The sequence below is a fragment of the Lepisosteus oculatus genome, chromosome 25 (genome assembly GCF_040954835.1).
Source record: "Lepisosteus oculatus isolate fLepOcu1 chromosome 25, fLepOcu1.hap2, whole genome shotgun sequence".
In the NCBI taxonomy this organism is placed as follows: Eukaryota; Metazoa; Chordata; class Actinopteri; order Semionotiformes; family Lepisosteidae; genus Lepisosteus; species Lepisosteus oculatus.
The window spans coordinates 5,622,560-5,648,272 of record NC_090720.1 but is presented as its reverse complement, the minus strand read 5'-3'; the positions used below and the strand labels follow the sequence as shown (position 1 = coordinate 5,648,272).

General features: G+C 40.4%; 1 protein-coding gene and 1 long non-coding RNA gene across 4 annotated transcripts; both read left to right on the top strand.

Moving 5' to 3' along the window:
• The first annotated feature begins 4,359 nt into the window (after positions 1 to 4,359).
• On the top strand, positions 4,360 to 18,581 carry agtrap (angiotensin II receptor-associated protein). 3 transcript variants are annotated; one of them, XM_069184097.1, is made up of 5 exons: positions 4,360 to 4,512; positions 5,131 to 5,165; positions 6,345 to 6,456; positions 6,915 to 7,128; positions 13,400 to 18,581. In XM_069184097.1, exons 1-5 carry the CDS (start codon positions 4,375 to 4,377, stop codon positions 13,507 to 13,509), a joined length of 609 nt encoding a protein of 202 aa, XP_069040198.1. In that variant the 5' UTR covers positions 4,360 to 4,374; the 3' UTR covers positions 13,510 to 18,581. The 3 variants fall into 3 exon arrangements, with proteins under 3 accessions (XP_069040198.1, XP_069040199.1, XP_069040200.1); XM_069184098.1 differs by lacking the exon at positions 13,400 to 18,581 and adding an exon at positions 11,033 to 11,834; XM_069184099.1 differs by having other exon boundaries at positions 4,449 to 4,620.
• Positions 18,582 to 20,544: 1,963 nt separating this feature from the next.
• On the top strand, positions 20,545 to 23,189 carry LOC138225108 (uncharacterized). Its single transcript, XR_011183689.1, has 2 exons — positions 20,545 to 21,075; positions 21,570 to 23,189. It is a non-coding gene; the product is annotated as an uncharacterized lncRNA (long non-coding RNA).
• The last annotated feature ends 2,524 nt before the right edge of the window (positions 23,190 to 25,713 follow it).

The window sequence follows — 25,713 nt, the reverse complement described above, 5'->3', positions numbered from 1 at the left end:
GTGTAACCTAAAGCGAATAATGTGAAATATCTGCTTCAAAAGCTTCATAGCCTTTTAATTTGAAGAAACATTATTGGCAAATGTTGCGATCAGTCAATGTTTGTAAACCACCACTGGGTCTAATCCTAATTCTGTCTCTGACTCTAGCTCTGGGCTCAGAGTTAAGGTTGGAGCTGAGGTTAAGGTTAGGATTTAGAGTTTGAATTCATGTAGTGTAGCACTGGAGTATGAGTTAGACCTTCAGTTAGGCCTAGGTTAAGGGTTGGAGCAAGGTTGTGCTTAATGTTAGGATTGGGGTATATGTGAGAGTTAAAACTAAAATAAGGGTAAGGAGAAGAGACAACCTCTTGAGAATAGCTACACTGTGGGAGGTATTCAAGATAAACAGCAAAGATTATGTCAGTGTTAAGTTTAAGTTTGGAGCTATGGTTAAGTGCTGGATTAGGGTTAGGCTGGATGAAAGTTTGGAAATTGGGTTGGGGAGGGCTTGTGTTTAGTGTTTGGATTAGTGTTGCAGCTAAGTGTTGTATGGGATAACATGAACTACTCCCAGACCAGCCACACACTGGCTAACTTGTTTTGCCATTGTACTATATTTTAGTAGTCCTACCCTCTGCACCCACTTTTGAAATCGCCTTCATCACTGCCCCTGCCACCACCCACACAGTTCCATACACTTTCACCTTTCTCGCTTCCTGCACAAGCCAAGAAACTCTTGATTTTTATGCAAACTTTTATCAAATGATTGATTTTGCTATTTATCTCACCCGACAAGAAGATACGGGTATTTTGACATTCACAATAGACACAATTTTTACTTATTTCACTGATTTGAGATCAGATCTTTCACAGAGTGACTTTTGTAGGCCTGTTTGTAGACAGCCCGAGAGTTTTAAAATGTGCAAATTGATCTTTTTTCCAGAAGCTCCTCTGTTAATTTCAGGTCAAAGATAAGCAAGACTGCTGTACATTATTATTGCATGTTGTAATAACATAAAGATGCATTTCCTCTGTTAATGATATTTATTGACTTATGAGATTTAGTAATGTCACAGATGTTATGACCTTGAGTTCTGGGTGGCCCACTAAACTCTTAGTATTGATCATGCATAAGTTGTAATTTAAGACAAGCTAAATATATTGACAAAATTATTCTCTGATGTGCTGCCTTTTCTAGCTCATAGATACAAGGATACAGTGCTTTGGGAAGATGTATTTTGTTGATGGAGCTTGTATCCTATTTTAAAATTCAGTAAACCCTCAGTTTTATGAACTAACAGAGGCAAAGTGGTGTCAGGTATAAGTCTGTTAAATAATGTAGAAAATACATACATATATATGCTTACTGGGTCTTTTAACTTTGAATGGCTACAACACAGCCAGTGAAATTGTCCATGTGCCTTATGTAAATATACTAGCTCTTTATTTAGTGTACTGTAAATATATGGTATAAAATTTGCTAAAGTAACAAAACATAAATAACTTCCATTGTAAGCAATTGACCTGGATAACAGTACAAACCAATGAAATATTTATTTTTGCTTTGTTTAATTATTGGTGCACTTCATTTTTGTGGGAAAAGTCCGATAAAAAGAAAATGATTCACTAGGAATAACAGCACCCGAGAATTAAGCGTCCTGAAGGGATTATGGGGTGTTTGATGAAAATTTGACTTAACCTGCTTGACTGAGGGCTGACCCCTTACATACACAACAAAGACAACACCTATGAGTATTTATAATACAAGTGTGCAGTAGAGCTTCTGTATTCACCTGACCAATGAATACAGATTTCTTGAGTGTGTGAAGGAGTGGGACAATTTAGTGTGAAGTAAAAGTGATTTCTTCTGTAACTGACTACCTAACAGTTTTGCAGTGCTTCTGCAGGTCAGCTCCTAATGAATACCACTGCCAGGCACTCCAGAGTTGCCCCACCCCTCTGATAGTGAGGTGGCCAAGCCCAGCCCATCTCCTCATATGCATTAGCTGCAAAGTGTCTACTTGTATTCTTTTTATTTTCATTGAAAACTATAAAAAAACAATGGAGAAAACAAATGAATGAACGCCCAGTGTGGGTGTTGGGCTGCTGGAGCTGAGGAGTTTGTGATGCGTTTTGCATCTCCAAGAATTCTACCTAATACTGTATAACTGAGACCCCTTTTCAGTGCCAGTGAATCTGAGCCCCGTGTGAATCTCAAACATTCTCCTTAAGAAAGAACATGGATATATACAGTATATACTGTATGAAACATCAGAGCACCGTGCCAGGACTGTTCTGAAGCACCAGGTTGGTGTTCTGTAATTGTGTGCAAATGTCTTGCTGTACAAATCACTGCCTTAGCTGATGGAGCATCTTCACAGTACAATACAAGCTGATGCAAATGTGAGAGGCAATGATGTACAAGAGGAGTGGTATGAGCACAGAACAGATCACATGTGGCAGCTGACACCCCATGTGTTCCCCAGCTTGATTAAAGACGTTTTTGTATCTGTAATTTTCCAGCAATCAGACAAAGCAAGGTGCATATTTCTCATTACTGAATTGTTTATTCTGAGGTACGATTGTCTTTCACACTACTCTTTGAAAAACACCTTGTTTGGACAATGACACACGGGCAGAAGATGGACATTTCCTGTTTCGAACTGTTCCTGAAATCACCAGTATTCTGCTTCCCTCGTCTGTATTCCTCTGCCCCAGAGCAAAACAGATCTCGTACCAGAATGCCATTATGGAGGTGCTGCTTCTGCTGGCCATTCCACGCATGTCAAATACAGCCCTGGGTCAAGGCAATAGGATCACTAGAACATGTGCACCTGCAGCTGAAAACAGAGTAGGTCCACAATTTGTTGCTACGTTACATTAACAATAGAAGGATTGATCCCACATCTCAGAAAAAAATGAATGAATCTGTACGTTAAACAGGTGTAGCTGGGCCAGCAGAACCTCAAGGAGAGAGGAGGTCTGCAGGAGGAATGGGGGAGCAGGGACAGAGAGGAAGAGTATAACAGAGCCTCTCCACCGCCCCCTCTCTTAGAGCAGTGTCACCGAGCTCAGGGGTCACCGGGTCAGCAGGAGGGGTGATCCTGCCACAGGACCCCGCTCTTTACAACCAGCCCACCATCTGCTGTGCTTTTTGTAGCCCAACAAAGGAGGTTTTTAAACAGCCAGGCGTGAAAGAAGAGACTAAAGTAGAGAAGAAAGGCGCATGGCACACATTTCCACACACTTGCGGTGGGGCCTGTGCGCCGCTCTTTGATTTATAGACCCCCAGTCTTCCTGAAATTGGGAGCAGCAGAGGTTTCCATGACAGCTGCGGGCTTCTGTTTCAAGTTTATGAACATCCAGATCATGTGGAGCCTCCGGTGTCTGCTGTAATAATAGAAGATTAATTGGTTTGCAAAAAATGGTTACAAAAGTAATTAAAATTGTAATCTGGAACGTCTTCAGCTGCTTGCTAGTGTAATAACACACAAATAATGTAAGATGGGGACACAATTCACTGAGCCCAAGTTTGATTTTTTAATGAATTAAACAAGGACAACTTTTTAAGAACACTGAAGTTTTAATCAACAGATTTCAAATTATTTTATTAAGGAACCTTTTCATAGTAAGCTTATACTAAGAGCAGTCATCAAGGTTTACTACAGCTGGGGAATTCCACGCGTGTATTTCACATTTTACAATGCTTAACGCACCTATTACTCAATTCTTCATGACTCACAGACTTCATCAAAGTATCTTGCTGTATGTAACAAATGCTTTTGCATATATTTAAAATCTTAACTTCTCAAACTCACTCCTCACTGAGGTAACATTGCATCTATCTGCCATAAAAGGCAGCATTTCCAAGTGTAATGGTATGTTGTCTGTTCAGCGCAGAGATTTGGGAAATTCCTGGTGTGAACAGCTTGGAATAGAGACGTGCTCTCACCTGAAAAAGCAAACCAGTGTGTGTGGGCACACAGCGGGGCTGTGACCAGTGACCAGAGGCCGGGCTGTCATTACAACAGAATGACCTGCTTATTGAAAGGAGTTTTTTATTTTTTTAACTTTGAACACCTTAAACCACCAGTGCAAAAACACACCAAATACTAAGTGAATATGGATTTTAAATACCTGCTTTCTCCCTGGTATTAGAATAGACGGATGAAGATACATCCACATCCACATCCACATCCACATCCACATCCACATCCACATCCACATCCACATCCACATCCACAGAACCAAGAGGACCAGGAACTAGGAAAGTACCCTGTTCTTAAGGGCAGTGCAACTTTAAAGGGTTCTAAGCAGAATTTCACCCAATCATCTTTCAACACCCCTTCACTATTCCGCATCTAACGCAATTCCTTCGGTGGGTGAAGGCGGGGGATGAGGCTGCTGACGTTCACGTGGTGCTGTCAGGGTGGGCACGGTCACGTGGAGAGAGTCAGGCTGCCGTCACATGGTTTGTGTTTGCAGCTCTGCCACGGAGGGCGGAGACCGGGAAGTTCAGAGAGAGAAATTACGGTACTGTACTTTTATATGATTTCTGTTTGGACGCAAAAGCAAAAAAGGCTGAGTGGGAGTGGATAGACACTCGACAAGAGCATGGAAATTCCAGCCATAAATCTTAAGGTAAATATTAAAATTTGGATTGTTTATAGAAGTGCATGAACAGAAAGACAGACAGGTCTGTTAAATGTACGTCAACGTGCAACTGCTTTCTGTTTCTGTAATTTGCATTCAGTCAGTTCAATCTGATAAACCGTAGGAGATAATTAGTGGCATTTCTTATCCTGTCTTCAGCAGAAAACTGTTGATTTCCTAGATTAAACTGTATGTTGTAGAACATTTCATCCTATAAATGAAAATAAAAGTTTGTTTACGTGTAGTTCACGCTAAAAGTACACACAAGCTCCAAAGGGCTTATCTTCTGTACATCTCTACTTTTAAATGTAGAGCTCACACGTTTAGGAGAACTCATAAATCCACAACACAAGAAGTGACAATTTTGCGATCCGTCCGGGGGCCTGATTTTACATCTATGCGAGTGGCGCTGAATAAACTCTTTGCCACTACCGGATTATTATTTTATTATTAGGTTTTGGATAGCTGTAATGAACCTCTGTCTGCCTCTCCCCACAGGCAATTATACTGGTTCACTGGCTTCTGACAGTATGGTAAGCGGCTTGATTTTTTTTCTTTTCAAACAGCTGAGGAATTTCTCCGGCTGCCCTACTGCCGTTTTTAATTTTTGGAGGAGGGTATATGTACTTTCTAACCTTCCACTACCCCAACCCGAAAATAACTTTCTTTGCTTTTCAAGACTGCAGTGGTGCCTTCTCTAGGTTTTCTTTCGCTGCCCAGAGTTTTCGTGTTGACACCCAAAGCAGTGAATGATATCCTTTCCCTTTTCTTTTAAGTAAGAAAAGTAAGCATGTTGATTTAAAAATATATATATATATTGTAAGACCAGTCAATATGGGTTTATTACAAATCCTTATTATAGGTTTGAGGTTCAGAACTAAATATTTATTGTATGTAATATGTGTGGTTTTATATTGATAATCTGGATTATTATGGATTTAGGTCCGTATTCCTTAAACACTTTCTGTTGTGTACCTAATTCAGTGAATTTGCTAAAAGAAGAGAAGATTTCCCACAATGAGGAAGAAACTTTGGTATTTCTGACAATATGTATAGTTTACCATAATGGAAAAATGCAGAAACTAAACATTGCATTATTATTTTACTATTTGTATGACCCTAACCACTTTTTAACTATTCTCTTGTGTGGTTTATGCATCTAATGAGAAACATAACCGTCGGTTGTCGATTAAGAAAGCCTAGACTGAAAGTGAAGTTGAATTGAGCTGCAACAGGAAAGTAACGTGACTCAGTTCTCTGCTGTTAAAAAGGAAACAAGTTTACACAATGTGTGTTTTGCAAAGCGTTGTGTCCACTGTTACGTACAAAGTTATTGGTTGTAGATGTTCTGGGAGTTTTGATGAAATAGTTACAAGAATGGAACTCCACAATAAGTTAAGGAGCCCTTTTTACAGCTTATTACTGTGTGGTATTCTTAATTTCTCAGTATGAAAGGTAGGTCATACAGCACAGTGACAAAAAGGCACAATGAGTATGCTTGCAGTTTGTGCCACTCATAGAGAAGCCTCTGAATTATTCATATTTTAAAATTTAGACTAGCAAAATGTATGAGTATGAATAGAAATTCATAGAAATCAATGGGTTTTTTTGTAGCAATAAAGGCTATTAGCATCAACACACAGTAAGACATCTGGCTCTGGGGTTGTTGTGAAGCGAATGTTGAAGTAGAGCTGTCCTGTGCTGGTCTCCAGGGCCTGTATGTACATCTGGCTGCCTTCATCCTACGCTTGGGGTAACTTCAGTGTCCTGGCAGTGGGCGTCTGGGCTGTCGCTCAGAGGGACTCCATTGATGCTGTACTCATGGTGAGTTGGAAGACTTTCCACATGCTCCCTTGAAAACGATGCCGCATATTTGTTTTTTGACAAGTTGGGGAATGCACCCAATCAGCTAAGATGACACCTTTTCACGGCAAAGCCTTTGCTCCAAATTAAACCTGCGTTGTTGTACAACGGGTTAAAAGGAAGACAGTGTTGTGAATGTGTAGCAGCTCAGAAACACACAGCCCACATGGAGGAATGCGGCGACCTCTTGAGATATTGCACCATTTAACTTTACAGGAATCAGGACGTTGTCCGTAAGACACACACTGTAATGCATTACGCAATGTGGTGGATTTGGTTTTAATTTGCTTTCCTACGGTTTAAAAGTTGCACTTCGGTCAGCTTCCTGTAATAGCCTTTAGCTGTTGTGTTTCCCAGCGTGATTCCCAGTGCTTACCTACCTTGTCCTCTCTCCCACCCACTCCCACGCCTTCTCCCAGTTTCTGGCCGGAATGGCGGTGACGATATTGACCGATATTATTCATCTGGGAATTTACTACGCCGCAGTGGAGAGCGGCACGCCCCCCGGATTGAGGGACACGTTCCGCTTCTGCGCCGGCATGGCCATCCTCAGCCTGCTGCTCAAGCCCGCCTCCTGCTTCTTCGTCTACCAGATGTACCGGGAGAGGGGAGGCGACTGCAACGTGACCTTCGGTAAGCACAGGGCCTCCTCTGGGTCGGGGCCTGGCTGTGGGTCTGCTCCCGAGCCTCGGCCTGTTCTCATGCAGTCGTTGAGACAGGTTCTTTCATTTCTGTTTGGTATTAAGAATTTGACACCTACCAAACACTGCTGTGGATTGTAACAGGCCAAACAAGTTGAAGGAGTTTCTACTTGAGTAGGCCTGACTGCAGACGCTACATTTCCCTTGAACTCAGAAAGGATTTTCTGGATGCTTTGTACCTTAGAGCAGTGTTTCTCAATGTTTTCCACCCTGCAGCAGACTTACCTAAACAAAATAAAATACCGGGCACTCTGCCCCACCATCACACTCATACACGTCACCAACCTGGTGGTATTATTCATGTTATAAACTAAACCGTCTTCAGTGTTCAATCAGAGTTTGTCTCTGAGCAAATAGCCTTCTCGCCCTGGCAAGAACTCCCGATGGTGTCGAATGGAGCTCCTGCTCCACTGCTCTCATTTTTTGTGTGTTTATGCCTGTTAAAGTTGAAAAGCACGTATCGCAGGCGATTGGCACCTGAACAGTCCTAGCGTGTGGCCTCCTGTGTCAGATGCACATGAAACGCGCAACTTGGGTGACTCCGGAGAAGCAATAGATGAAAACATTATTTTGTTCTTCTTTTTCTTTCTCTCATATGTGACTTTTCCAAAGTTCAGCAACACACCTGTTAATAGAGAAATGCTGCCTTGGTCCATGGAACAGCTTTTCTATACAGTTTGGAAACATCAGCACAGCCCCTTTTATTAATATGCAGCACACTTTGACATATTGTATATAGATCATTAAAGGGTAAGTGTTGGAGATTTCTCTAAGGAGAGCAAAGTAACAATTACTTTTCCTATTCTTCACACTTCACACCAACACATTGCACATTACTGGGACAGTAATGTTACACTGTAATACTTTGTGATGATCTGAGGTTTTCTAAACATTTCTCCTTTTATGTGAAATCTGCCTTTGTCTTCGAAACAAATATTTTAGGGAAATATGATATATACTCTTGCACAGTCCTTTCTTTGTAAATATCATGCTTTTCTAAGGCTTTGTGAAAGTGAGAGAAAAATATTGCATATGTATACATTTTTTATCTGGTTTAGAACATGTCAGTAATTGCACAAATTTTAAGATGTAGTTCATGCTTTGAAATGGCCCTTCTTTCACTGTTTTCTCAGCTTTTTCAGACGATTAATCTCTTTCTTGTCTGGACAAATAGGGGGTATCCTCACATATACTGTACATATGATATTAGATCAGGAAACAGACAAAGAAAAATACTGAAGAACTTGTCCTAGAACAGGATTTGGACATTTGCTGTTTCATGGTACAGTTGTGCTTCATTTTTGTACATGTAAACTGTGCTCAACCTGCAAGCATCTGCTCTTGCCCCCTTTGTGGTTTTTCTGCAGTGAAGTCATTGCCCAGTCGCCTTGCACTCATACTGTGGCGCGTTGTTAGGATGGGGCTCAAGAGAGGGGCTGAGTCTTGTTTAAAGCCATCCGAACACAGTGCACTGTTTGCAATCAGCCTAGACCAGAGTTTGTGCTTGAACACACCCCTAAATCATAACTAAGTGGATAATGGAAAACAGCAGTGTCTATAAGCTGTAATTGAACCACCTTATAACTTCACAATTAACAATAAGAAAACTTTAAAGAAAAGGTCTTTTCATGAAAAAATGAACATGATTATGTGAATCATATGCTTTTATTACCAAGTACCATATACATAACATGAACAGGCAAACAATTAACAAAACTAAGTGCGTGTTGGTTTTCAAAAGGAGCTGTTTAATTATGTAAAAGGAACAACAAAAACACACCTGCCAGCCAAGTTAAAGTCTCACAAGTGCTCAGTACTTGGGAACATGTACTGTAGGCTATTGTGTTTAGGAGCCCCAGTACTGCTTCTCAAAAACATTTCCTCCATCAGTTTACACTGAAATCAAGTGTCATACTGAGCGATGTTTCCTCATCTATTCTTTACCATGGTGGGCCTGGGAATTAATATTGTTGTATTGTGCATAGTAAAAAAATGTTAACGGTCATCTGTGTCATCGCAAAGCATCTGTTGCAAAATCTTTGGAGTTTATACAGTTTATAGTATGGTACTACAGTTAATTAATTTTGCATTTTTTTTAAGGTAAAGATTATTACTGACAAACTGTGTTGCCTCCTCTCTAGTTCCTTATCTGCCTGCAGCTTTTTATAATTCTGTTTTTTCACTGGATAGTCTAACATGATATCAAGACAACTGTGGCATTAAGACTATCATGTTTCTGTAACATGATGATAGGAGCGCACTGCTCTATTGTCACTACAGCAATGGATTTCTGATCTTAGAGCTTTAATTTTGATTTAATTTACAAATCACAACCAATTACATATCGAGAATTGGCACAGATTCATCACATACTCTAATCTGTCTGTATGAATTTACTGCAATGTGCTTCCCAGAATGTGGGGTATTTTCTATTTTATTAATCTGAACTGGTTGTGTCGGTTCAGCACATAACATGCTGGACTGCTGCATTAATTAAAAGCTGCTTAGAAACCAAGGTGGAGGCTGCTGTATTAAAAAGGGTTTCAGTTGCCACTACAGAGATCTGATATGATTATAACCCTTATGGGATACCCTATAGTGAGCATTTCAGCAGCATTTCAACAACACAGTTTCACATATAAAAAATGGGTGAATATTACAATATTAATCAAACTGTTTTACAGCTATTGATTTGGTAATTTATTAGTTTATTAAGTTAAGATAATTTATTAAAAAAAACATCACTATAATGTGCTCATGGTAAGCTAAAAGATTAGATTTCAATGAAATAACACAAAACATTTAAACAGTCCTGTTGCTCAAACATAATATAACAGAGGCAGGTAATGTTATGGTTCTAATAAAGGGAGCACATTCTCTAAAGTGCCATTGTCACATACAGTTTACTTTCATGAGCGAATCGGTGAAATACAGTGGACCTTTTCCATGTAAAGGCCACAAAGTTCACTTTGTGAGTTAAAGAATCAATTGTCTGAAGGTCCATAACATAAGTTACCTAGGAATAAGGATGGGTAAACACTCCCGTGTCTAGACGTTTATTTTGCACTTCTGAGTCGAGTCACACCAGGAACAGTGACACGAGTTGCCATCTTCTTATCCTTTTGGGTTCCTTTACAGCTTCAAAAGCAGGAAGGTTTATTTTATTAGCTTGGCCCACATTTGTAAGAATTTGACTTTTCCACAGTTCTTTCCTGTGGGCATCCCAGAGAGAACTACCCTGGATTTTGGTCATGGTAAAGGCTGTTTAAAATCCAGTTAGTGATATTTTTGTTTATGCTTTTTATTTGTTTTCCAGGATCTAAAACTTCTAAGTCAACATATTAAAGGAATGTTGATGTAAAGCTGAATGATTTAGGTTTACATGTTTTTGCAAGAAGTAAGATATCTTACATATTTTGATTCTCGCCTCTCTAAAGTCATCTCTCTAAAGATTAGATTATTAAACATTAAATGCTGGCATGTCTTCTACAATTTGGCCAGGATTTGAAAACGTTTTTAAGCAAGACAAGTAGATGGAAATGTATTATATGAGTTTCAAACTAAGTAGTTTCTTGTCATGTGTTTTGGAACATTGTGGTTTCCACCTCCAGCTGAAAGAATCAGAGATGACGGTTTCAGAATGAACCGATCAATCACACATAAGGCATGGGGTGTCATTTCATAGTTCAGTTTAGAAAAAGAGTTTTCCTGTTTAAGTTGCATTGTTCCTAGCCCCCTCAGCTTGTCTGTACCTCCTCTGTTTCTGTCTCTCTGCTTGCTGATTTTTTTTTTCTGTTTCTTTCCTTTGTACCCGTTCCCTGTATGTTGGCCCTCAGACTTGGAGACCTCAGTTGACAGCCGGTACACGACGGACAGTGCCGACAGTGCCCCTTTTGCTCGCCGATACTGATCCCTGCCCCTTCCCTCCTACCCCCTCACCCCACCCCAGGCGTTTTCCCAGCTCCCTCCTTTTCAAACCTGCCATCTTCTTCTTCAGCCAGCGAGCCACACCTCTGACTTCCTCTTCCCCAGAAGTCCTCCAGCTTGTCCAGGACGTCTTCACAGTGTCCAGGAGTGAAAACACCTGCCTTTCCCATTTTTCTCCCTCTGGGTTGAGTTCTGCACCTCTTCTGTGAATCTAAACCTCAGAGTTGAAGTTCCTAAGACCTACCACCTCCCCTTTCAAGCCCACCAACAAATTTCTGATTACAGAGCCAGCATCTAAATGACCAATCAGAGAGCTTGTTTGGTTTCTTACTTCCGTTAGTTTCCAATCTATTTCTGGTTCTGGTCTTATTTCATTGCCTGTCTTTTTATCATTCTGTATCTTACAAGAAAAAAAACTGAAGCCTTGGTAGGGAGAAAACTAGTGGTCACTTTTCCTTTTTTGCCTGTGACATGTCATTAACAGGAATTTGGCCAAAGGTCTTTTCTTTGTATATGTTTGTTTTGTCTGTGTGGGTGTAATCTGTTGTGTAATTGTCTTCGCTTTTATAACAGATAACAAAAGTGTGGAATGGGTGGGTTTGTCGATATTTATTATGGTGTTAATAGCATTATAAATGTATTTTGGTAACAGTATTTTTAAAGCAAATGTTTATTTTTAATAAAGATTATTGCTCATCAGTACTTTAATTTAAGGATGCTTTTCATGAATGTGGCATGTTTTTTTCTAAATCTTTGTGTTGTCTTTTTTTAATTTTTTCATTTTTAAGTTGCAATGAAACCAAGGACGCATCCATATAAAAGGGAGTTCAGTCCATCTTGTTACTTTGGTGGTAGTTAAGTGAATATAAACCCATCCAGCTGCTTCTTGAAGGAGTCCTGAGTTAGGTCCTCAAGCACTACTTTCACATACCTGCGATTCTTTTGTGTAAAAAAGGGTTTCAGTTCAATCCCTTTTACTCTCCACTACGGCATTGTGTCTCTACTGATCCTGAAGTTGTCTCTTGCATAGACCTTTCTCTTTCTGTGCCTCTTACAATTTTATATACCTGGGTCAAACCTCCTCTGTCCCCTTTGTTCTTGAGTGAAGAGGTTTACATCATGCATCTTGTCTCTATACGATACCTTGAGGACAGGAATAATAGGAAGATGGCGTGCATATTGCATGACAGGCTCCCAACATTTCTAGGCTGGAGAAGTAAGACATAGCAGGGCTTTGGGGCTAGATCAATCTCATTATTTCTCTTTTACCAATGCTTGCTTTGCAGTGATGCTTTTGTACAAGTAGATGGGTCAGCGTTCTTCACCTTTGGAGCATCCAGTTAATATGAATTTAGGTCACATTATTATGTAAACTCATTGGGTAGGAGTGGAGACCTGGCTTGCCTTAATGGGTGGGAGTAAACATTATCATTTTGGATGTATCATCATACCCCAGCTAGGTTAAAGGATTCCACTGGGGAGATTTAAAGTAAATTTATATATAATTAATACATTTGGACAGAAATGCATGGCAGGTGCATTAGATGAACCACAGAATCCTTTTAAAAAAGGCTTTTGTATAAAAGGGAATTTATTATGAAGGTAATGTGGTTAATTTCTTTTGTACTTGAATCATGACTCTGTAGTAATAAGTTTTAAAGCAAAATTAGGCTTCGGAACAATTGATACCTCAAGCCCACAAGCATTCTCTCAGTTGTTTGAAGTTGTTGGCTTGGGTTAAGACATTCAAACTCCTATTAAATGTTGTTACATTTTTCTCATGAGTAAAGTGCATTCATTCTTCTGTGTGAGGGAGATTCCTTTTTGATTCAGCGCTGGCTGGAGTATGTGTTGAAAATGCTGTTTAAATCATAAAAAACTGATTCATGTACAAATTAACATGAACAAATTATTAAATTGGATGAATTCCAGCTGCTCCGTAATTGCTTTGTTCACAAAAAAACTCAGCTGAAGCACACTTTCCAGGAACTCTTAGTACAAGGTTAGAGAATGACATTGGAGTTACCTCTGCTTCTCAGTAACGCAGTAGTGTCCTGGCACAGTGTCCAGAGAACGCTATACACCCCAGGCACCCACCTTGATGCTAGCAGTGCAAGATGTCTGGACAGTGCAGATTTGTGTGTGTGTGTGTGAGACAAAAAAGTGAGGAGCATTTCTCTAATGGTGACAAAGCTCGGTCCTCAGATCATCCTCTTCAGTGTGAAGAATGAAAATGCCGGGAATACTCCATTGTCCTGTTTCTTGTATCTGCGCAGGTTTTCCCACGATGACTCGGACCCGGGATTCCTACCAGTCCATAGACCAGCAAGACTCGTCTCCAGCTCCAGGCCAGCAGTCCGGGCAGGGGGAGGGGAGAGCCTACTGAGAGGGTGTACGAGACAGAGGGGGGCCCAGTGATGTGCTTTCTAAATTCCCAAATTCTGACTTTGGGCTGGTTTGTTGTACATCCAACACTGTTGCATCTTTTTAATATTTCATATAGTATTTAATCACGTGCCCTAAGATGTGATGTGTGCGTATAGTTATCTTTATTTTAACACTGCACTCTTTCACAAGCTGGTAGATTTGGCCTGAGTATCGCCACCAGATACTCACTTGAGGAAGGTACAGTACATAGTGTAACTACATGTTTTGGGTTCTACACTGAATCATTTTAAATGGCTAAGCCTTTGTTAGCAGGTCTCTGTCTGTGGTTCTGTTTTCATGTAGTTATTCATCTTGCGTATTAAAACCTCAGAACAGAACGTCATGACATGACCAGTCAAGCCCTAGGACTTCTTGAGAAGGAAGAACATGCTGAGAGAGAGCAATCTGCAGAAAGTACACGTGTGCAAAACGAAAGGATGGTATTGTGCTGTTTAAGCTTCACTACATACTGTAGCAGGTGGTTGCTGTGCTTGGCTCTTCTTTACCTATTTGTCTTGGCCCTTGTGTTCGACTGCCGGTTAGCCCTGTCTGGGGATAGGTTTGTTGAACTTGTGAGTGGTAACTGCACAGTTATATTTCTGTGGAAGACTTAATTTGCCTTTATTTCCCTGTGGTATGTTTGTCAGTGCCAGATTTTCTCCCTTCCAAGCTAGCTGTGTGAATGAACTCCAGTGAAGCTGAGCACAGAGGATTTTTATGACTTTAGCCAAGTGCTTTGTAAGTGGACAGTTAGAGCTATTTGAATGTATTAGAGAAGTTGTTCAGCATTATCAAAGAGCAAACTATACTAAAGTTTACTGAAAATTTTAATGTTGTAATTACAGAAAACTTAAAATCAATGGTGTAGTTCTTCAGAACCTTGTAGCACATTAGGTACTGACTTCAAATCCTTTGCACTAGGTTTTTCTTTGCAGCTGAACTGATGGCAGACACTTAAACTGGTCTGTTTTTTCCCAGAGCTGTAAATTAAAATGACATATTTTACTCTTGGAGTAATGCGGAGATCGGAGTTTTCTTCGAATGTTTCAGAATTCTCTAACCTTGAGTTTAAGCTACAGGTGGAAAGTTGAAGACATTGGAACAGGAACAGTTTCTGACCTGCACTAGACAGAATTTGCTAATCTGTTATACTGTATCATTCCCGCCAGGCTGAGGTGCAGACAACTATGTGCCAATTATCTCAGCAAAACAAACTGCTTCTGATCATGAACCAGAGGACAGCATGGGCCACAGTGGGCAAATTGTAATCAGAAGCAGTTTAGTGATTTGCTGTTGCACTGGTTCATTTGTCTTCTCTGGCCTTCAGTGCAGTTACTCAGTTATATGTGAGTGAAGGAAAAGGTAGTTGGGTAGATTTGCAGAGGGTCTATGCAGAAGTAGGAAGCCACTGCTGTCTACAGTTTCAGTCTGAATAGAGATTCAGGGACCTGTATCTTAATGAAATATTGTTGTCTGGCCATTTATGTGTCTATATTCTCTTTCCTGGAAGCGAAAGTATTAGCAGTGTTCTCTGATCATTTGCGAACTACCTGGTAAGGTTCCTTAGTGCTGCATATGAACCTACTTGATTCATCTTTGCCACAAAAGCATAAAAATGTAATCTAGTAAATTTGGTATGTGCCTCTGGTTTCATTTGTGAGGTGCACATTAATATTACATGCTCCAGTAACCGTAACATTAAGTAACTTAATCTGTATTACTTCATTTGTTGCAATTGTTTATCCTTCCTTTTTGATCGTAGTGTTGCAGTCCACATAGTCTGCTGACAGCAAATAATAAAGGTTTGTCCCACTCCTGAACAAGCCACAGGGAATTAAAAAACCTCATCAAAAATATCGCTCTACTTCTTTCTCCCAATAACATTGTTCGGCCCTGCTTGTGTACTCCTGAAAGAGTAGGCTGAAGCACGTTGAAAGGGTTTTGTAATTTCTTTCAAAATGACATCCCGCTCCCTTTCAGCTGCTTGTGTTCAATTTAATACACACATACCTTAACTTATTTCCAAGTATGTTTTTCTCTTTGATGAGCAAGGTACAGTATGTTACAGAGCAAGAAGGAATAATCTTCTCGGCGCTTTGATTTTCGGGTTGAGTACTCTTCTCTTCTGCTCGTTCTCATCAAGCACATGGAATCTTATTAATGGAAGGCTGATTCTCAGGGTCCTGACCTCCTTAAATGCACTGCATTTTAAATTTAGATTCCAGCTTGCCTTGGTCTTGTTTGTTTTTCATCTTACATTAGTGCAATTACTGGTTTCCATAGGAACAGTGTTCTGTGTGCACATGAATGGTACATTTGCCTGCTTTTGCTTCATTTGTATGTATTTAACTTTGGGGGGAAAAAAAGCATTGTTTGCTTTTTTAATTTGTATTAATAACCGCCCAGTTCCAAATGCCTGCTGTGAGGTTTAGTTGAACTCGTTCGGGATGAGAAGCTTTGCTTTCAGCAGAGCATTTGTCTTCGTCCAACTGTTCTCAACAGCAGAGACCACTTGAGTTCTCAGGAGCAGACCAAGATTCCCTGGAAAAAATATTTTTTTCATAATCCATAAAATATGACATTCTCACTCGAAGAAACGTTTTGCACTCATTGTTGGAAAGGCCTTGACTTATAGATTGTCATCGGGCTATTCAGTATTGCACTTGAATAATTTATTACTATTGTAATGTTTTCATTACGAACGCATGGAGTTGTGGTGCAGAATGAACCCAAGCCTGCATCGGAGTGATTCATCCACTCTCTTCACTTCACAAGTTATCCACTCTGTCACCTCTCTCCAGAGAAACACTTTAGCTTGTCTGAAGGCGTCATCCATTTCTGCCCCCCATATGTTGCTCAGGATTTTTTAAGCGCAGCCAGTAGTATGATTGAGGGTTTTGATTGTCCACACCCTGAGAATTATAGTAGGTCAGGGGGATCTCAGTGCACTTTGGAAAGTGAAATATTGTCTTCAAGGACTGAAGCCTTTTCAAAGACACCGTTTGTCGTAGGCATACACAGCTTTTTAGCGATGTTGAGGTTACAGTAAACTAATGAAGAAGGTCTGCCTACTGCTCACCATGCATAAAGAGACAGAATGTCAGTTATTGACTGCCATGCTTGCAGGTTGATGCAATGCTTATACACAATTCAGGGGTATTGTATGTGGTTTCTAAGATCCTTTTATATGTCTCAGAAGAGAAAGTGGGTAGTTATGTTCTTGCTTCTCTTGCCTGTGAAAACACATTACTATTAACCCAAGAGAGCTTTGCAACACAGATGCCCTCTGTTTCCTGCCTAAAGAAAATAAATGTTCCAGGAGTTTGATTGATCTTCTTTAATGGGGATGAGGCAATGACTTAACAGATTGTCCTCTTAACTGCCACATTTTTTTCATGCTTTCCCATATCCCATAAACAGCTTGACTGCAGGGCTTGGCTAATGTATTTTTGCAGAAAGCATGAAATTCCAAATGTGTCATTTTCAGTAGCTGTTGCAGTCAATGGGCTGTTTATATAGAATGCACATTTTATTTTTTTGCAATGCGCAGATTGTATCTTAAAGGAAACTCTTCATTTGATATGTTCCTTGCTATTTAGCATGTCATGATTGTTCCAAAAATTGCGTAGTGCTGAACGTTTGACAGAATTCAGAAGTATATGCAGGCAATGGGAGATTTTACTGCAGTTAATGAAATGATTGTACTTGCTTGCTTTTGATGCTTTTCCACTGACAAAGCTACAGTATGTTACAAGATTCTTTCTTCCACAGCGGATATAAACTCTTTGCTTAAAAACTGTGTTCATCAACTAGCCCTGACTTTTGTTGTGTTTATATCCAAAATATATTACTTTTAATGGGAGGCAATTAAGATGAAGCAGAAGCTTTTAATGTGATTTAACAGAGCATGGTTAAGCTCGCTTGTGAACAGATTTATTAATCTTCCTAGTTTTAAACAGCATTTGAAACTAACATCTTTCTGTTGTTTTGTCGAGTTGTGCTTTAGCAAAAAGAAACCACACCATATAGTTTGAGGCTGACTCTTTGCTAGAAAAAAAGTTCATGATGTCTCAGATTAGATTTCTCAATTGCTTCTATTATATATGTGCCTGGTGTTCAAGGATCGTTTGATTTGTGAATTTTATCTGAGTGTTGTCAGTACTGTATTGAGGAATGCACTGTGTGTGGGAAAGCACTGCAATAACCCTGTTCAGGCCAAATACCTGAATCAGAAGAAAAGACAACTTTATTTGACCCCTAGGTCATAACGACATACGGTTTGTGTGCACAGGACATTCTACTTAATTGTGTGACTTTAAAGAAAAATTTTGTTTTTCTTTTTTTCAGACATTTGATTTTGAGTTTGTCATGGCCAGTTGGAGCTCTCATAGTGAGTTTCCATTTACCACAGAAAAGAGCTAACTGGACATTCTCGGCTAGGATGATAAACTTGTTATTTGGAAGTATTCATTCAAAACCTCAGGGACCGAGAGATCCCTTCTGTTCAGAAACTAATGTTAGAGCTGAATTCTGTGCATTTTCCTTTTCCTCTCTTTAATACTGTCTGACTCTGCATTCTTGTGCAATGCTTCAGTAATGTTAACGGATCCAGAATAAGTGTTTATGCAATAATGCAGGTCCCATATTGGCAAGATTACATGCTATATGGTGTTAATATATGGCAGTAAAGGCCTAAGGCTAGGTCATGTTGATCAGCTCAAATTTGTATAATTTCTCAAACATTTGTTCAGGCAGCCTTTCTTTGACAAGGAAGAGGCTGATGTCCTGAACTGGCTGAGTGTCCTAATTACCATCACTGTGTAGGATACTGTGCAGTTTAAATCCAGTGAAATACTGGAGTTTTGGAACAGTGGGATGCTGGAATACTGTAGGTATTGTACAGTGTACTAGAATAGTATAGATTTCTGAAATGGTGAACCCCAGTTGTAATGAGATATTTTGTGAGAAAATGAGCTTTCCTTAAGTTAACTGAAATGTATTTATACTTTAAATAAAGTTTTTGTCACGAAACAGCTGTATCACTTTTTTTGTTGAGCAAGATTGATTTTCCTACATTTTTCTGTGTTTTTCCCACTCTGGTATTTTTATTTCAAAAAATGATTTCAATTCTATTTTTTGGTAGGGCTTTAAACTGTTGTTGCCTCCATCAAACCTTATTGTGCTAGACAGTGAATACTGTGCACAGAAGGGCTCTTTATGGCTTTGTGAATGCAGATCTTGGCTTCCTTGGGTTTTAATGACGAATCCATTAGTTGGGGAAAGCCATGCTTTGAATGTTAATTGTGGGGGCCGCGCTGCTGTATCCGACAAACATATCCTCCGCCTCGCAGTGTCTGTATGGCAGGCTCTGGGCCCCTCCTTCTGAAACTGACAGTCTGAGGTCTTAATTAATGAGTGAACATACTGTTAATAATTCATGTGCAAAGACAGTAATGAGTTTGCAATGCTAAGGTCAGAGAAAAGAAGGCCGGCAAATTAACAGGCCGTGGTTTTATTGCTGCTCCTGCCTTTTCATTGGTGAAAGGGGGCCTCCTCTCAGCCACAGTAATTTAACAAGGCACATGTGCATGGTAGCCTCAAAGTCCTCTCCAGAAATCCCACTGTTTAATGCACACTTGGTTACATTTCAGCTGGGACAACTGCAGTGATTCTAACTACTAAAGGCAATCCTTTAAAACATGTTATAAAACTGGTTGTTAATTACCTTGATCTTTATATTAAAAGGGGGTATATTAAATCTCTTTTTTTTTACTAAGCCTCATATTTATATTTGGCCAAATGCTCTTTTTTTCTGAATTTCCCCTTCAATTGGTGCTGTGTCAACAAGATTTGCTCGTTTTGATAAGAGCTGAGCAAGAGCATCATTGACTTATCAGCGGGTGGCCTGCTGCCATTTGGGCTTATACAAACAGACTGACTTGAGCTTGTCTGAGTGTATCTTTTTCTGAGATACAATACGCAATGTAATTGGTGTTCGTGTGTATATATGAGTTTGTATGTTTTCCTTCTGTTTGCATTGGTTTCCTACAGGTGCTCTGCTTTCCTCCCACAGTCCAGAGACATGCTGGTGGGCTAATTTGCTCCAGGGAAAACTGGCGCTGGTGTGAAAGAGTGTGTGTCTGTGTGTGTACGATGCATGGACACCCCAGACATGACGTGTCCTGCCTTGCGCCCCTTGTTTGTCAGGTTGGGCTCTGGCTCCCCGACAGCCCTGTATTGGATAAAGTGGTTGGAAAATAAATGGTGCCTGTAACTGCTCTTCAGTCTAAAGCAGGTGAGCATTTTTGATGAGCGAGTCTGGTGTGCAGACGAAAAGATACTGTACACAGCTCATTCAGGAGCGATGATGTCATGGCTGTCTTCGCCTCCACACCCTTCTGCACAGTGTTTCAAGCTCATCTCCCCGTCCAGTGGTGTTTCCTGGCAAGAATTTGGCATTATAACAAAAAAAAGGTTTGTAAGAGTTACATCCATTCCACAATGTTAAAGTCAGTATAGTGTGTTGTACATATTAATATGAGACCATTTGCACTACAGAGCCATTGTGTTATTATTTAAAGATTTTAAACCTTTAAAAATCTTCTTGGATTTAGGCTTGTTGAATACAAACAAATTTCAAGAGGAATTTGTAGGCAAATTCTATCCCGTAGTGCTCGTGTTATTCAGTCTCCGATCAGTACAAGTTTATAAATACATTTCTCCATTTTTCAAACGTTAATTTTCTGAAAGAAGCCAGCTGCAGAAACTTATACTGGGTGCTTTTTATATGGTAAAAGACATGATATTACATCATTATTTTAGATATGAGTATTCAATCTAATTTTATATGTTTAACAGTTGAACAGACTGTATTCCTGCACCTTTCTGGATCGTGATCTATGTATTTGACCACCCAATCATTCATTTTCCATTTCTGTAGCTAATCTCTGTTTAATATATAGGTACGTGTGCTCAGTACATTTCAAGCTTTCGAACTGCATTCTAGTCCTTTCATTTTACTTAAATGCATTTTAAGCTAATGAATTTGACTTAAAATGGAATAAAGTCCATTTTGTTCAATTCAAATGCAGGTGCCTACCAAAACAATGTTATGTTTCATATTGATCAGTTATATTTGAACTGGTGCGCAAGGGACATATAAACCCATACTCTGCTTCTCCTTTGCAAATCACTCTTATTTTATTACGGTTTCTTCCTATAAATTCCATCTCAGACGTAATTTCAGTAATAATGTGCTCTCGGCCCAACACTGTGAATACGGTATAAAGCATCTGCTGCTGTAACAGGTAATTGCATTGTAATGGAAACTACGGAGTTCAATATCCTAGCTGTGAATTATACATCATTGCTGTTACGGCTCGAGCAAAATTGCCCTGACCAGCCATGCTGCACCCTAATTTTGATTGTTATAATTATGATGATTTTTTTTCCACAGGGCAGAGAGCCCAAGCAGTGTCCACAGGCACTAACAGTTATACTGTCAATTTGCACCTCGTCACGGAGGGTAAATAGAAACCGCCGATATTAGAATGCGATGCCTCATTAATTTTAATGGCCCAGAACGCGTCTTCATGTTATGAAAAAGAACCCGCTCAGTTATTAGAGCAGTGTCACTTGATTGTACAACCTAAGGAGAGCGGCAGATTAAGTTATGCTAACGATCGATTTCTCCAGACCACAGGCCTCCAGCTTTAATAATGAGAGAGGTCAATGAGCAGAAAATCACGGGCATTCCAGAATGACAGGCAGCTGGTATCTCGTGATAGGCCTATCACTTTTCAAAGTCCCCATAGATTTTATTTTCATTTTTATTTCTGACCACTTTCCATTGATATCTAGGAATTCTTAAATTCGTCAAATGACTCTGTGTCCTCTCCTTTTTAACATGAGCACCAATTAATGGATTTTGTGACCAATTGCATTTTTTTCAGCAATAGCAATAAATACAATAAGAGAATATAACATCCTAATGAACATTTCTCCTTCTACATTCTCCAGCCTTCTCCAAGACCCACAACCATCAGTCTCAAGCCTTCACTTCAGTTACTGAAGATCCAGAACTCCGTTGCACTATCACCGGCATCATTTATTCTGGCAGTGGAAACTCCTAACACTAAAAGGAGAAGATAAGAAACACACTTCCTCAGGTGTGAAGAAGGCTCCACAGCCAAAAAGTTGTGTTTCATTTCTTCTCTTTTCAGCAGGGAATAAACCTTTACTTTTCCTTTGCAGCCTACGCATGCTGACCCAGCTACCTACTCGAATAAAATCCAGGTGCTATGAAAATCGCCTGGCCACGTGAACAATTCACCTCTGGGCATTCTCAAAACAATTTCACAAGAGTGTCAGATGTGTTACAGGTACAATATTTACACAGCGGGTTTATCCAGTATGTAATCCCACATGGCATCTATTGCTGCTGGTATGACATGCTTTGGGTGGCGGTTAGGGGTTTTCCATGCACTAAATATATTTCCCCACCTGCATTGACATCAATGAGAGGAGGAAAAGAAGAAATCAGAGAACCGACTTGGTCAGTCTCCTGCACAGCACAGGAAGTGGGAGGAGCTGCTAGGTGATCTCATGCATCACCGTGAGTCCGATTTGGGTTCTGTGGACTGGGAGTTCGGAGCTGATCCGGGCCGGGGTAGACAGAATGTGACGGATCGCGAACCGTAGAGAATGGAAGAGCAGCAGCAGCAGCAGTGTGGTAAGTAACGAAGAGGAATGATTTCAGTAAAGGAGAGGTCGCATTTCGCCTGGTGAAAGTGGGTCAGGAACACCTTGTCGTGCGTGCAGTGTGCGATGACTGCTTCTTAAAACAGTTCTCAGTAGGAATATGGAAAAACCAGACAATGACAAAAGTGCCCGATGAGACGTTCAGCTGTCGCGATTACCAAGCCTGCCAGCCAGTTTTTCCCTCTCCTTGCAGGTATCGGGTCTCCTTCCCTGGTGTGTAATTAATCTCTTCAGTCGCTGTACTTACTAGCTTTCATACATTTGTAGATTATGATAGGTAGCTCAGTGGGCTTTAAACTTTGTATATAATGATCCATGTGATCAGGCCTGTGTCCTCTAACAAGGATTTTGAATGCAAAAACAGTGGAACCACAGTTATCTCAATTAAATGAGAGCTCTTCAGATTTCTGAACAATTCAGCTATTTGGGAGACTCCTGCCTGCCTTCATAAATGAGTAGCTATGTCTGTAAGGAATGGGAAAATGGTACATGTAAAAGCTCTGAGAACAAAACGGCAAAATTTACTGCCTTCCCTCTCAGTTACATTTGTACCACAATGGATTTTGTGGGACACACTGACTCGTTTACTAAAGCTGAAGTCAGCTGTCCCTTTTAAATGTGTTTTAGCGTCATTACAGTTGTTCCATTCACATGCACCTGGCAACAGTTCTACAGTTTTTTTCAGCAATCTAAACATGCCTTTCTGCAAGCTTTGCCACTCTGCAAGTGTCCTGCACTTGGCGTTTACCCAGATTTCCAATAACTGTCTATGAGGGCATTGTAGAGATTGATGTAGGTCATTGCTCATCACAGCTTTTCGTTTTCAGGTGTCATTTGCACAGTGATTAATGGACACATTTAATAAAAGATTAACCTGGAGTTTGTTGTCACTTGTTTTTTGGCTGCCTTCCAACAAGCAGTTGCCTTGGTACGTGTTGTCTGACTCCTGGCTTTGTCTGTGTAATAATTGCTTGCATTTTAAACAGCGCTTTCCATCCTAAAGCAGTCCATATGTAGGAGGAGACTCATTTCACCCATCCAGGTGGTACAGTGTCCTCTTTGGAGATGCATGGCAGCTGTTCTGTGCCAGCTTCTGCAAGTGTAGAAGTGAGGAATTACTAAAAGGAAGCTAAGCAGGAAATTGAAAGCAGATTAAGCAAGGCAAAAGTGGAATTCAGCCACGATTCCAGGGTTAACACCCCTACACTTCTAAACGTGCCATGGAACCTTTAATGACCAAGCACGGTGTCCCCTGTGAGGGAGTTCTGGGAATTGCTATGGAAATCCTGGAAAGATACGTACCATGTACTCCCATCCCAGCACTGACAAAGCCCCTTGCTTGGCTACCAGCATTTAATGAGATCAAGCTGTAAGGTAATACTGTATATATTCTGATCATAGCACTGTATATATTGTAATTGTAATTTGATAAAATGGGAGAACTACCTGATAGGAATGAAAAGAGCTCTCAAAGTGTTATTCTGCTCTGTGGAGACTGCCGCCACATCCTTTGAGGTCTTAATGTAATCACACGGGTGGAGAAACGCACCGGGCTGCAGTAATAGCTCAATAAAGCCTTACATCTGTGATGTAAGGATCTGCTTCTTTTCATTTCAGACATGTCATGAAGACAAATCAGGGCTGTAAAACAAGAGAATAATTTGTATATCTGGCTGAGAACGTAGTGCCAATGTCTAGTTAGTTTATAGTGAACATTCAAATGGTGGTGAACTGATTGTCCACTCTGTCTCAGAAAATTGTTCTTTGTTCTCCGTGTTAATGGAGTTTTCCAAATGTGTTGCACTGGAATCCACAGGAAGGCATTAAGAATTCCTGCAGGTCTTTATTAAAATCCTCTGGTTAGGCCCTGACGACTGTCCTGTAGGTAAAGTCTTAATCATCCAGTTCCACACAAGCCTTCAGAATTACACTGTAATCATTTCACTTTCATCTTCACGCCAGCTGGAACTGAGTAAGTGTCTGCTGAGGAATTAAGCGCTTTATGCTAATACAGAGCTCTGTTGGACATTTCATTCTTTCACAAAATCTTCGAGCAGATGAACTAGGGTTTCCTTTGCCGTTCCTTTCTGCTTTTTCCTTTGCAGATGTATACTGTACAGCTACTCTTTAGGTTGAGCCCTGTGCTTTGAGCAAAGTATCCCAGCCAGGGCATTAACACTTTAATCTCCACCACAGTCTTTGCAAACTATTGACAAGATGACCTTTAGAAATGCAGAAAGCTGCATCATATGACCATCACTGGAAACCACACTGTAATTGAAGCCCCGGGGAACTTTTTAGAGAAATGCATAGACAAAGGCAAAACGAGGAGAACGAAGATGTGCGTCACTTAAGGGACTACGAACATCAAAAACATACCATTTGACCTCTTAACCTTTCGCAGCCTGCTTCTCTTATTCCCTGTGGATGTCATGAGAAGGGCAGTCGAGAATCTAATTAATAACATTGTCGATTGCTGACTATCCTGATACCTGAAAGCTGGAAGGTCACATGTAGACAACATCCGTTGTTACGCTCTAGTCTTGACATGGCTACATGTGTTTGCTTTTGGCATTGTTTGCTCATTTCAAACCGTTCACACCCCCTTTCCTGATGGAATACAGACTCCAACCCCACTACCTGCAGCAGTGGGAGTGCAGGGGCATCAGCAGGCACTCCAATTGAAAGAGACATACCGCACAGAGCTGCAGGGAGGCTGTGTGAAGGAAGCCAAGCTCTAGGTTGAGGTGGAATATGGATTAATGTGCCTGCATGAGGTTTAACAGATTGAGAACGAAACAATCACAGTTAGTCAGAGCTGGGGGTGTTTTCACAGGTGTTCGCTGTAGGTTTGTTAAGGGGTGTGTGGAAAGGCAAGCTTTAGCACTGGAGCTTTTTTGTGTGTGAATTTCACTGTAGTGCAGTATAGATGGTGGGGGGGTTGCTTGTGTTTATTTGCCTTTATGCTCAAAACTGAATCAGTGACTGAGGTTTGTTCTGATTTGCTTTCCCTCACTTCACCTCACAGTTTAAGGACCTTGCAGTGTGTAATGAAAGCGGGTTAACCTAGTCGTGAGCATGCTTAAACCAAAGGAGGATATAAAATATTACCACAGGGACACGCTGGCTGTCGATTGATTTATGAAATTCATCACTGCTAAACCAGGGACTGATTGATTTTTAATGAGCCTGAACCCTTGACCCAAAAGATGTGTGAGGTTTTTTTTTACTTTCTGGCTCTCTGCAGGATAATCTGGTCAGGTGTTTTCCTCCCAGGGCTGCTGAAGATATTTTTATTTTCTTACTGGTCCTATCCTCTTTCATTCATTCTCACATACTGAACTTTTGTGCCGTGTGTTTAGGCATTCCCTGTTGTCTCCTGTTTTGTAATCCAGATTGCTAA